At 38.8% G+C, this 14,198-nt stretch overlaps 1 protein-coding gene across 6 annotated transcripts in view; it reads right to left on the reverse strand.

The window, feature by feature from the left end:
* The window catches only part of PTPRZ1 (protein tyrosine phosphatase receptor type Z1), a 182,646-nt gene extending 168,686 nt beyond the window's left edge, over positions 1 to 13,960 (reverse strand). For 5 of the 6 annotated variants that reach the window (XM_075208953.1, XM_075208952.1, XM_075208951.1 and 2 more), the window contains exon 1: positions 13,667 to 13,958. In XM_075208953.1, the coding sequence (XP_075065054.1) occupies positions 13,667 to 13,724 (58 nt within the window). In that variant the 5' untranslated portion in view covers positions 13,725 to 13,958. Of the gene's footprint in view, positions 1 to 13,666 lie in introns of all 6 variants that reach the window. The other variant, XM_075208948.1, reaches the window with a different exon arrangement.
* Positions 13,961 to 14,198: the final 238 nt, after the last annotated feature.

Raw genomic sequence — 14,198 nt, forward strand, 5'->3', positions numbered from 1 at the left:
AGGCTGTTCTGCTCCTATCAAGGGACCAATGTTTACCATTAAAACACACCACTGCACTCAGGGGTGCCGAGAGGGAACGGGGAAGGCGGGTATTAATTATCTGGGCATGGACATGCTGTGGGTGGGGGGGGGGGGTGGACCGGCACTGGTGCTGACTACCTTTTTTTTTTTTTTTTTTTTTTTTAAACGAAACAAAAAAAAATCTGTTCTGTTGATTTTTTTCTTCCTTTCATTTTTTTTCTTACCACAGGGGGTGGGGGACTTGGTGCTGTCCGGTGGCAGGGTGTACTCCAATCGCGGAGCTCACAAGATTGCGTTACTAGCATCTTGTTAGACTTCATTTTGCAGACAATGCTTTCTGCGCCTCCAGGACATACATATCATCATCATCATAAGCTATTTATATAGCTCCACTAATTCTGCAGCGCTGTATAGAGAACTCACTCACATCAGTCCCTGCCCCATTGGAGCTTACAGTCTAAATTTCTTAACCTACACAGAGAAAAGAGAAAGAGAGAGAGAGATGGAGAGGGAAGACTAGTGTCCATTTGATAGCAGCCAATTAGCCTACTAGCATGTCTCTGGAGTGTGGGAGGAAACCGGAGCACCCGGAAACCCACTTAAACAGGAGGAGAACATTACTTACCCCTTATTATTGATTAACCCAATAATAAGGGGTAATTATAAAATAATAAGAAATCAAAAAGCAACTATATCTAAGATACCTCAAAAGGAATTTTAATAAAGACCAATAATATTAGAAGAACAAAACTAATATTGATTTCAGGTGTGGTAATTTAGGAATCCGTTTGGTTTTTTTTGTCTCTTTTCACCTGCTAGGTACGCCCCCAATGAGGTACAGCTATACCCCCAATGGTTTGAACACACTCGCAGATCTATCTATGATAATCAATTATCGGGGGATGGGGGGGAGAGAAGTTGCTTTACTAGGTCCCAGAATTCCTCTCGATTACACCACCAACAGCAGTCTACATTAATGACAACTGGCAGGATGGATCCATGGACTCGTGATTTTTTTTTGTGTCATATGCAGGTCCTCAGATAAGTATGAAAAAACAGATCAATCTCCTAGCATCCATTATCTAAAGTAGCTGAATTTTCACTGACACTCTTCTGTTACTATGCCAAATTCGGGTAATGTTCTGTCTGTCCCTTTCATCAAGAGTCTGTTTCTGATCACAAAGCCCGGTTGGGCCTATGTTATCCAAGTGAAGGAATATTTTCGATATATCCTTGACACAGTCATACATGAAATTATAATAAGTCTTGCAGTTCGTCACACAATCATGCACGGTGCTTGTCTGACACCCCTACATAGCTGCAATTCCACACATGTTTTTTTCTTGCCCATGTTCCCCATGATTGCATGTGCACACAGCCTACCTGCTTCAAATAACATATATATCGCTACATACTGCATGATGCTGTCACTAACTGAAAGTTATTCATTTAGGAAGGACAGGTGTACTTTATAAACTAACCAAGCAGTGTTTTACACAGGTATTGTGAAGGAATAGTTAGCATGTTGCTCAGGGATGTTTAATCATCATAATGCACAATTCAAACCCACCTCCATTGTTTCCATTTCAGAAGGCAGAAAGATATACTGTATAGTGCATTCACTCATGAGATATTACTGCTAACTAGCACATGCTCATGACATTTTATAAATTATGCTTTGGGAGAAAGGGGAACAAAAGGTAGCATGGAGAGGGAACAATTATAAAGAAGAAATTAAATATGTCTTAAGGGAAAAGACCATAGACCCGAATAGCCAATTGCTTCAAATTATTACAATGCATTCTGGAAACAATTTAGAGGATGTAAGCACTATACAATTGCTCATATTCTGTTATGTATTGGACTCTTCATCCCACAATTTCTTGACAGTAAAGCGTGTCCTGCCCAGAGTGCTGTAAATGGCATTGTCTCCATGGGGTGCTCAGATTGCTGTACCTAACTAGTTACTGGTTCTGCTTTAGGTCTTTAAATTAAATAAGTACCTTTAAAATATATAATGCATACTTCATAAAAGCAAAATAAATGTGAGGCTAATATATATGTATATATATATATGAACTGTTTAATATAACTATATAAGACGTATGTGTTCTATCATTCCCACTTCCAAGTACAGAGTTGGTCTTACAATTTTAACAGAGGAACGCTTTCCTGGCTGAGCATGTGATTTAATAGGAAACTCAAACATCCTGGTCAATACTTGCCAATTGCAATTACCAAACTAGTTAGCTTCCAGACCGAACTGAAGGAGAAGAAGTGATTATTTAGCAAGTGTTATTTTTGGTAAAAAAAATAAATAAATTTGTTTTTCAACCAGAAATTCTAATAAAAACAAATATAAATACGATTTTTTTATTCTCAAAACAACTTTAGAAACAGCTAATACTGTTTGAATTAGAAAGTTTAAAAAATCAGAAAAAAGCAGCTCTGTCATAGACTTTTACCAATGATCTTGGCTCATTGCTTCTCCACTATCCCACAGATTGGTAAAAGTCTATACAAGTGCTGCGTTTTCTCTTTTCTCTTAATTGTTACATTTAGGACAGCAGTTACTCTTCAACATCTGTGATTTAAACGCCTTTTTAATTACTAGTAATTATATTTATATTATCCTTATTGTTGATTGTTTACTGATTTTAGTTGACTACGATTCACAAATCAGTTGAGCAACAAACTATTTTTAAGCAGTGTGGCAAACATGTTGTCAAAACCTGTTGTGGGAGATTTTCTATCTCTATTCATAACTTGCATTAGTAATTTTGTTATAACTGAAGAATTAAACATTTATAATACCTCTTCGGTTTCAGTTGAATAGACTCTACGAACCCTCACGCATCTGCCACCCCTCGTGCTCCACAATATACTCCCTTAACTAGTCAGTTAAAGGTTTATGTTTCTGTCCTTGATTGTTATTGTATATGACAAAGAACACTGCAAAACCAGCTTTGTGTTTTCTTGTTATAAATATTTCAGAACTATCTTTGTATATGAAGGAAGTGTAGTTGAATAATATGTTTCTTTGTCTTCAATGAAGATCTAGACAACATATTCTTCCACAATAGCACATACATAGTGTAAAATAGCAAAGGCTCCTTGCTAAACTCTCTTTGGAGGAGCCAAGAACTTGCATAAATGCCTATATTTTCGCCAAAGCACACCGGTTTACTGAGCAAGATGGTGTGAAGTTTGCACCAGCCAATCTGTGGAGTTTGGCAGGATGAGGGTGTTCCTTTAAAGGAATGTAAATGTTGCAGCTTTGGGCCTAGTTTTGCAAAAATTTGCAAGAACAAGAATTCAATTTGCAAAATAAAGATTATTGATTTTGCTGTAAGGAAAATTAAAAAAAAAAAAAAAAGCAACTGAAAGCCTGTTTTTATTGTTTTTGTTTATTTAGTAGGGTGACCTAAAATAGATAGATTTTTGTTTCCTCTCAAACCCATTGAGTAAAAATTACACATTTCTGTACATTAATTTATATACTGAAAATGCGTGTGGCTTGAATTTTTTATTTGCTTGTGAAAATTATAAATACATTTATACAATTATATTATGATACTGCTTATAATGTTACCTTGTTGGCCACAGTATGCAACTAATGTATAAAATCTGGTATATTCCATGTAGGTATAGGTAGGTAACCACTCTATACATGTTTCAGTAAGTCCTGTAAGCTGCTGCTCTTTAAATCTTGGGCCTGATTCATTAAGGAACTTACATTAAGAAGTTTGTTATTTAAGTCTCCGGGACAAAACCATGTTACAATGCAAGGTGTGAAAATTAGTTTTCTGTTTTGCACATAAGTTAAATACTGGCTTTTTTTTCATGTAGCACACAAATACTTGAGAGCTTATTTGTACACTGAAATTTAAGGTTGATATTTGTGTGCTACATATAAAAACAGTCACTATTTAACTTATGTGCAAAACAGAAAACTATTTTTCACCCCTTGCATTGTAACATGGTTTTGTCCAGGAGACTTGAATAAGAAACTTCTTAATTTAAGTTCCTTAATGAATCAGGCACCTTGTCACTAACTGCTTAATGACTGGGCGCTGTATAAAGTAAATAAGCTGGCCATGTATTGGCTTTTGTAAACAAATTCAAAAATGTCAGTAGCGTGGAAAATGCAGAGGCAATATGTAGTTGGGCATTTCTAAATGGAAATCCCTGATATGTCCAGGGTTGTATTTACAGTTCAAAATGCTCTATTATTTCTTATATCTGCACCTACATATTTTCTACCCATTTCCTGTGTCTGCACCCCATGTTTGCTACCCCACATTTTCATTTACTTCTCTTTACCTCTGTCCTGACTTCTACATGTTCCTTTGTGAGCTCTTTCCTACCTACTCATCTGATCTCTGTCTCATTCAAACAACTCTTCTGTTAGCAGCACAACTTGCTGAATGAATAGATATGTTTTCAGATGGAATTCTTGGGGCATATTTAACAAGCACCATCGTTACAATTTATGAAAATTCTACTTTTGGATCTGCCATCACGAAAAACTGCTCTTTCTGCGAAGACGTCCTATGTCCTCTCCTGTCCTCTCCTGTTAGTGACGACCGCGTGCGTTCAAATGTGGAACACACGCTGTTGCTGGTGTATGGATGGCTAGAGTAATCAGTATGCTAATGACCAACGTGTTTCGTCTCGGAACGAGACTTTCTCCGTCCACACAAGTTTTAAGAACCAGAGGTACATGGTCCTGAAAAAAAGAAACCAAGTACATTGGACATTCATTAGACTTTACGGTATATTTTGAGCATTTTAACAACTGAGTTTGAGGAAGTACATTCCTGAATAGAGGGACGCTGTGTCAGTTACCACTGCACTAAGGAGCATATTTATCAATATTAACATAAAGTGAAAAATAGTTTTCAATCCTTATCGCAATGATAAGGATTGAACTATTTCTCACATTTATGTACAACCCAGCACAGAAACAGTAGTTCCGAAAAACTGCTGTTTCTGTGATAAAAAAAATCATACTTACCCTCCTCTTCGGAACGCGTTGTCCCTGGATCACCTCCTCTTCACTCTTCTTCTTTCAGCAATTGCGCATGTACAGTTCTAAGAACTGCACATGCGCACAAACATCTCGCTCAATCTCTGCAACTATAGTTGCAGAGAGCGAGCAGTGATTGACAGGCAGGGATCACATGATCCCTCCACATATGCGCTGTCCAGCTCTGCTCTTCGGAGCAGAGCTGACAGCACTGAGATTTCTCATTTATGATAATGTACGCCAGCTTCAGCTACATTATCAAGACAAGTTCCCGAAAAAAACATTTTTTCGGGATTTGTTAGATTGCGGCCAGAGCAGTCACCATACTGTTGTATGGTGACTGCTCGCAAAAACGATGAGGAGTGCAAAGCAGCAGATATCCATGATATATGCTGCGATGCACCGTTAATAAATTTGAGTTGGAGACATCGTGGACTAATTTACACGGTAAGTGCACGATAGTGCAATACCGTTATTTCCTAAATATACCCCTAAATCTGTGTCTATGCTTCGTAACATCAATATCATTGAAATATATGTTTATATCCATTATCTTTTTCATTACATGGTTTTTAAGATGTTGATGTTATTACTTTGATGCTCTATTAGTATGGTCACCATTTAGGAGGTTTGGCATAACGCAATTATATTAATATTAGGTATATATTCCATTAAGGAACACTTTCAAAATGAGTCATGTGATACAAATGGGTAGACCATGTTTTCTAAGTCTATATGAAAAACACAGATCTGACAGGTGCAAAGGTCTATATTCAGTGTCGGACTGGGGCATGAAGGGCCCACCGGGGGACTGCAACGCTAGGGGCCCACCAGAGGGGGTGTGGCCAGCCATCATAGAGGCGAGACTAGACACTAGTGGGGGAGTGGTCAGCCCACGAAGGACAGCTAGCACCATAGTGTAGTATATAAAGAATGCAGTGTGCTCATCCTTCTCTTTTAAAATGACAGGCTGACTGCGCACTTAGTTACTAACCTGCTCATGCTCCTCTGGGCGGTTGGATATCCATAACTCCTACTCTCATCTGCCCTGCTCAAAGTGAAAAACACACTATCGCGCAGGTTCAGAGAACCCAGACGCGGCTCTCTGCACCTGTGTGGTAGTATGTTTAGCGGGAGTGTTTGGCAAAAACGGGGGAGGAGTTGCGCTCTACCCCTACTGTTGCAAGAGCAGCATTAACACAGGTTATCCCTCCCTACGAACTAATAATATACTGAAAGTTAAGCGCTCATTGACTTATGTATTATTCCAAGTGTAATACTAATAATAAAATTTGTATTCTTTTATCTTGAATACAATTCGTATTTTTCTATATCTTGTATTAGGCTGTGAGCAAGAAGCTCGGTTCAATTAGTGGGATAACATTTAATGTTAGTTTTATTACAATTTATTGAATCCTGGTTAAAATACATAAAAATACATTAATATAGACAAATAAAATACTCCAATTAAACCACAGTATTTATATTATGAGGCATTGATTTCTATATATATACATATGGTATGGCATCAATTGAACATACATAAAAAATCAGACAACCCTAGGTATATAGACCTGGACTAGTCTAGCTACTGGGAGGCAAATGGCAGTGGGTATAAATGCTGCATTGATCCAGATATAACACAGTCACTGATATCTCAATAAAATAATGTTCATAGCATACAAGTCCAGTAGATGGGAATTGGTATTTCTTTAAGTCTCTGCTAGTGAAATACAAATATTCAGATCACTGTCCACATATATCACATGGTTATTGCTGCGATGCTTTCAAATTTAACTTTGTTTACTTACAGTTTCAATGTATATAGAGATGGTGGCCGGGTACCCAGTGTACTGAAATCAGAGGATGTTTCTCGTGGCCCATGCTTGTTACTGTTGGAGAGGAAGGCGCCTGCGTTCCACTGCGGAACGCATCTGTCCCTTCCTGTTCTCGCATATGTCCAATAGATGAATTGTATGCAAGTCGGGAGTCAGCTGTTTTCTTAGCTCCTCCCTAACAACGGAGGGGGAGTGGCTATAACGTGGCAGGGCCTACCGGTGGATAGTCCTGCTGCCCGGCAGGCCAGTCTGAGCCTGTCTATATTTACATTTTGCAAAACATACATAACACATGTTTGTGTGCAATGAATGACAATAAGATCTATCCTATACATCCTATCCTATACATCCTATCCTATACATCCTACCCTATACATAAAATATATTTGATTCAGAGTGCTCACTTTTTTAAATTGATATTGTAAATTAAGTTGTCTTATTTTTCATTGATTGAGTAATTGAATATCTAAAGCAAATTAAAAATATTTAAAATATACGTAGGCGTTAATATAGAAATTTACATAATTAACTAGAAGCAAAAATGCATTTGTATTTGTACAATTCTTAAATATCCTTCTCACTGTGACGGTTATCCTGCATAGTTCAAAAGTTGATTTTACTATTACAAATGATCAGGGCCGGATTTACCGCTAGGCAACCTAGGCACCTGCCTAGGGCATAGTGGCTCTCAGGGGGCCCAGATGGGGGGACAAGAGAGAGGAGAAAAAAAACACAAATTTGGCCCCTCCCCCGACTTGCGAGCCCCCCCCCCCCGTCGCGATGTAAGCTGCAGGGGGGGACATGTTTGGAAGCTGCAGGTGGGGGACATGTTTGGAAGCTGCAGGGGGGGACATGTTTGATGTAAGCTGCAGGGGGGGACATGTTTGATGTAAGCTGCAGGGGGGGACATGTTTGATGTAAGCTGAAGGGGGGGACATGTTTTATGGAAGCTGCTTAGGGGGACATGTTTGATGGAAGCTGTAGGGCGGGACATGTTTGATGGAAGCTGCAAGGGGGGGACATGTTTGATGGAAGCTGCTGAGGGGGACATGTTTGATGGAAGCTGCAGGGGGGGGCATGTGTGTTGGAAGCTGCAGGGGGGGACATGTGTGATTAAAACTGCAGGGCACAGGGGGGGCATGTGAGTTAGAAGTCTGTTCCCCACACGGCCCCTCCTCAGCCAACAATACCCTTACAACTCTCTCCAGATTTTCTTTGACATTCTCCATGACACGTGCTCATTAACTATTCCCTCAATTGACTCAATCCTGACACCTCTCTTACCTCAAAATGAAGAGGCACCATTTATATTAATATAATATGTGTGTGTGAGGGGCCAGTGTATGTATATTATGTGTGTGTGAGGGGCCAGTGTATTTATATTATGTGTGTGTATGAGGGGCTGTTTGTGGGAGGGAAATATGTTTATTTTTTAAATGGCAACACTATCATTTTAATGTTGGAGCTGTTTGGAGGGAAATAGATCTATTTATTAAATGTGTATACTATTAATTTAATGTTTTGGTTGGAGGGAGGTCTACTTATAAAATGTGGGTGCTATATTGATTTAACACTGGGGCTGGTTGGAGTTTACTAAATTTCGTGTACCCATTTTTTTTCCAAATAGGGCCTCCAACATTCCAGGATCCAGACAAGCAGCAGCTGATCTAAAGACACCAGCAGCCACAAGCCGTGAAAGTGCCGAGAACAGGTAGGAGAGAGCAGGGCAGTCTGCCAACTATCCTGAATCTGGTGGGATTTATATTATGAGGAGGTCTGACTTGTTTAAATGGTGCACTATGGGATCCATGCAGAAGACTGACATATTAACATGATTATTGCATTCCAGCACTTTTTCATGTTTCTGTAGGTAGAGGGCTGCAGTCAGTAACTGTAGTGGCGGTCGGTCTGTGACGTGGTAGTGATAGGAGACTGCTGTTTTTTTATTACTGGGCTTGCTAGCCATGAACTGCAGTTTCTTGACATGTTAATTATGATTAATACCTAAGTTTAGTTAAAGAAAAAGTACAATTTGTGTGAATTGAAAGGTAAGCTGTGGTGGAAGTGGGGTATATATGGTAGTAGGCCATACCGCTACTTCTTGTACTGCCTTCATTGTAAAATAATAAAATTCCATTCATTTGTTTACATTCACATTAAATTTATCATACTGCCACTTCTAAATTTCGGGGGGGAGGGCAAACCAATATCTTGCCTAGGGCACCATGAGGTCTAAATCCGGCTCTGCAAATGATGTCTGCATGTGCATAGTTTTTTTGCACTAACTGCACAGCTGCCAATTGTCTCTGACCTTAAGCAATAGTAACAGATTTTGAGGGGAATTCAACTGGCAGCGTTACTGCCGAAAGTAATGCGACCGGCGCTCTATTACCATTAATACGGTAATTTTAATGCAGATTTCTGGCCGCGAGCATAATTCAGCTGTAAAGATTACGGTAGTAACAGTAATAGTGCGCAGGCCGCATTTCTTTCGGCAGTAACGCGGCCAATTGAATTACCCCCTATAAATGATTTATCATGCATGCTTTTGTACCTGCAAATAAGGTAAATTTATTCTGTTTGCTGAATATAGTAATATGTGTTTATCATTGTTATGCTGTATGTATAGCACTTCATGTGAGGGGTTTATTACTATATGGCCACTTAGGGGTCTATGTAAAAGGGATTGAGTTTCTGCTTTTGATTCTAATCACCCAAAACTATCTACTGTATTTAGTATCAAAGGGTTTTTCCCAAGTAATTTATTGAAAATGTATCCAGAACCATTGGTTCTTTTTATTTTCTTTTACAAACAAAAGTAAACAGTTTATAGAATAAATAATCACATGAATGTAAACGCTTTTCCTTGCTACATTAACAATTGCTCCATTGACGTCAGTGACAATTCACCTCCATTGACTAGTAATTTACCCATAGAAAGTAATGAGTTGAACTTGGTCTGAACAGGCAAAAAAATGGTGAAAACAGTGATAACAACAAAAATGGTGAAAACGGTGATAACGACACATTGTGTTTTGAATACTGGTGAACTATAGGTAAAAAGATAAGCAACAGTAATTCTCGTCAATGATGGCAAAACACAATGCAATGATTTTTTTTTTTTTTTATAAATAACAACAATATGTTGTTCACAACAGAATGTATTCAGAAATACCACTTCAATCCTTTTTCATTAGGCACCTTAAGGTATTTCCCATGTCATGTTACATGAAACTGTCTTGCAGTTACATGTTCCTCAAAACTTGTATTTAAATATTGGTACCAATTATGCTAAAGATTTGTTGTAGGGTAGGATGTCATTGCAATAATAAAGTTATGAGATAATGGGATCTTTGGATCCTGTTTCAGCAAACAATTTTAGGACAAAAAAATACATGTTTAATTATCCATGTGATTGGTAGGTAACAAAGATACCAAATCAGAGGTCTGGTTTATTTGTTTAGTACTCCTGGGACCAAAATCTAGATTCCTATGTTGTGGTCTGGAGATTAAGAATGACTGGTCTAATATGTTTCTGTGTATTAATGTCAGCTTGGCAATGTCGTAGGGCCCAGCTTTCAGGGGAACAAAGTTGTTGATCAATGGTTGAAGGTCTATTTAATTATATACTCAATAAGTATTACTTGAAGGTCTAAGAGAACCCTATACAACTGGATGCACCATACAACCTACTGGAGATGCAATGCTGTCTACATGACAGCCATCACTCTTCCCTGCTATGATGGGAATTCTGAGGTGCAATCCATCAGAAGCAGCACTGACATTGGCTGCTTCTATATCCCTGGTCTTCTCTTGGCAAGATTAATATTACAATATGCAAACTCTGTGTTTGTTCGTGTAATTAAATATGGTGCTATGTAAAAACATTATAAAGGTCTGTTTTTTAATAAAATGTTTCACTTTTGTAAATCAGGTTACAACCGTGATCTTCACCATCAACTGCAGAAAATAAGAATAGAGTAACAACTTGCAGATGTTTCTGATAATGAAAGTAGATGAAACTTGGCTCATCCATTTCATCACAATAGTTCTTCTTTACACCAATTGCCATAGCCACTGAGGATATGGACTGAGGCAGTAGTACAACATGCAGGGGCATGATAAATGAAAGTTTGAACATGGACATTATAAATAAAAATTACAAAATATATGGGAGTCCCCTTAATGACCACTTATAGCCAGCTAAAGTTGATATTATACATTATTGTTGACCTTTATTTATAGGGTGTCAGATGAGGTCCACAGCGCTGTACAGAGGGCAAACAGCAAGATAGTACATGGTGTAATACAAAACAGTACAATACAGTACACTAATACCACCACAACTCACAACACAGCTACTGGAGTGCAAGGGGGTATATTCAGCGTGGGCATAACTAACAGGCTTAGAGCCAATGAAAGAGGTGCAAAGACAATGAAGGGGTGGAGTCAATTGGGTAAAGAGCTCAAGGAGAATGTGCAGGGGCAAACGCAGGATTTGTAGAGGGGGGTTTCCACACCACACCGCTAGTGACCGTGAGCAGCATGCATGTGTGAAGCGGGGGCTGGGTCCAGCCACCTCGATTATACAGTACCCCAGGCTTGGAGGGGGGTTTCCATGTACTAGGAAACTCCCCCTCGGTTTACCTATGATGTGTGCAGTGTAGCTGGTGAGCTAAAGTTATAGGTAATGAGAACAGGAGGGAAGAGGGCCCTGCTCACTAGAGCTTACAATCTAAATGGAAAGGGGCAGACAAATGGTTGACACATTGGAGGGAGCTAATGTAAGGGGATCTGAGGGCAGGAAGCAAGTCATTCCAACAGAATGACCTAGACTGTTTTGCTGTGAGGGTTTTCTTGGAAACATGTACTGGATTAAACACAGTTTTGGGGTTAATGAACCTTTCTGATGATTTTATTAAATGCTATTACATTGTTTTGTAAATAATCAGGGTACCTACAAACCACAATGTCATACAGTGAAATACTGGACATATGTTTCTTCCCTTCTTTTTGTAATTAATAATAATAATAATAATAATAATAATACAACTACTTTTAATAATATTAATACTACATTCAGTTTTTATTGTAATAGTTTGAACAACAGATTAATATGTGGTATTTATTTATTTTGCAATCATACACCTAATCCTATTTGAATGAAATATTATAGGGTTAAATAACATTCCTTAGAAACAATAGGAAAGTTGCTTTATGCTTTACACTGGAATTGAACAAACTAAAAATACTGTATAAAATGTGCCCATTTTCTGTACAAATTGTTTAATTGCAAACGGTTTAAGCAGCAAAACAAGCATCTCCCAGTTCTTTGTCTAAACATGATCTTCAGAATGAAAAGAGCCCAGACTGTCTGTGGCTAGTAAATTATGTCAATGAAGGAATAATTAAATGGTGGTCATGCACTAGAGGAGCATTGGATACTACAAAACCTAATTAACTCCCTAATACTGTACTAAAAAAATCCATTAAATAAATAACAGTACAGGGTTTGCAGATGAAGATTTGATCATTTCAGAATTGGAAATGTAAGCAAACTGACTTAGCCATAAAAAGCTATGTTTTAAAACAGCTGTAATGATATCAGAAATACTTATTCTTGACAAATATTCATTATACCCACAAGCTTCCGCTGCCGGTCTTGACATTGTTTTATAGCAGACTTGAATTAATTGAAATATTACTATATAATGTGGAGCAGGCTTACTGCTGTACACCATCTGGCTAACAGACAATGCTCATTGAATGGCTTTAGTTCAAGCAGCTTTCGTTACCATTAGTAACCATATACCTGATTTTTCCTGTGGATTCAGAAGGGGTAGGTACACGTAGTCAAATATACTATGAAAGATCAAGCCCAATCCTGGCAGTGACACGCAGGTGAGCCCCACTTAAGGTGATAATAAATAGTCACATACACAGTATCAGCCTTGGATGAGATGATATAGCTGCTTTTGTAGACCATTAGAGAGTCGCTGTGCCTATGAGGGGTTGCAGAAGGCTTGGTTTCTAGTTCCTTCACTGTGTAGGTTTAACAAATAAAATCAATTACATAGATATGTTGCAACCAGGAGATGTTGCTCCAGAGAGATCACCTTTATGATCTGCTGCTCATTGCTGTACAATTACAGTCACCGATTTGAGTGAAAAATTGTGACAGCTACACTGTAAAGCAATAGTCCCGACTGCTGCATTCAATAAATAGGTTGTCTTTTGCTGCTCCATTTATGTAGGTGTATTAGAGATAGTACATATAAACACACAATGTAGCCCACAATTTGCAACAGAAAGGCCAAATAATCTTAATGGAGGCAACGTCAAAGCACACAGTGCATGATACAGCTCTAAAGGGAAAATATTTCTAGAAAGTCAATTAGAGCAAACATGTCGATTTAAAACCGCATGGAAAAAAACAGCTATTGTATCTTCAATGCAATCAATTATACTCTGCACTGACATGCCCACAATAGACGATCGCCTTTGACCTCTCATCGCCACCAAAAGGATACTGTACGTCTGACAGCCCAGACAAACCTGTACACTTGAGTAATCTAGAATACAGTATGTTGGCGACATCACCTTCAAAATTGAAGGATTGTTCCCAACCTTCAGTGTACATATGATGATCGCACAGGCGACTGAGCAAGAACATGAATGAGGCATACGAGGTGCTTAGCATACAGTGCATACGAGCTCCGTATTCAAAGGGGATCGATCCTCCTTTGTAAAAGGAAGCTTTTATCCTTAAATCACTTACCCATCTGACAGATAAAGAGGAACTGAAGACAAGCCAGAAAGCAGCGTAGATTTAACATCTCCGTGTCTTTGTCGGGTTTCAAAGAAGGGGGTAATGTTGAGGTTTTTATATGTAGATCCAGAACACTGATATATCCCTTAGAAATGTGCTACTTCTAACAGCGTTCCATGGCCATCTCTTTCTCCGTGGCTTCTTGCTCTGATCCACTGACAAGAGGGAAAAGAAGCAATGAAAACGGCCTCACCAGGCAAACGCTGCCTTACAGGCAGATTAGACCCTAAAACAGATAGGGTTAACTGTGGCTAGGAGGACACACCCCCAGCAGACGATTGGTTCATCTTTGTAGCTCGTCTGCAGCAGATTTTGGGTAAAGAAAGCTCTGAGATCTCCACGGAGAAGGTGAACAACCTAAGAGATGGCAGCGTCACCCCAAATCACCTGTAACACCACAGCAGATTATCCTAATACTCCTGACTATTCCCCTGCTGTAGCCGGCATCTGCTAAAATAAATGTGTACCTTATGCCTGAACG

This window comes from Mixophyes fleayi, chromosome 4, assembly GCF_038048845.1.
Source record: "Mixophyes fleayi isolate aMixFle1 chromosome 4, aMixFle1.hap1, whole genome shotgun sequence".
Taxonomy (NCBI): Eukaryota; Metazoa; Chordata; class Amphibia; order Anura; family Limnodynastidae; genus Mixophyes; species Mixophyes fleayi.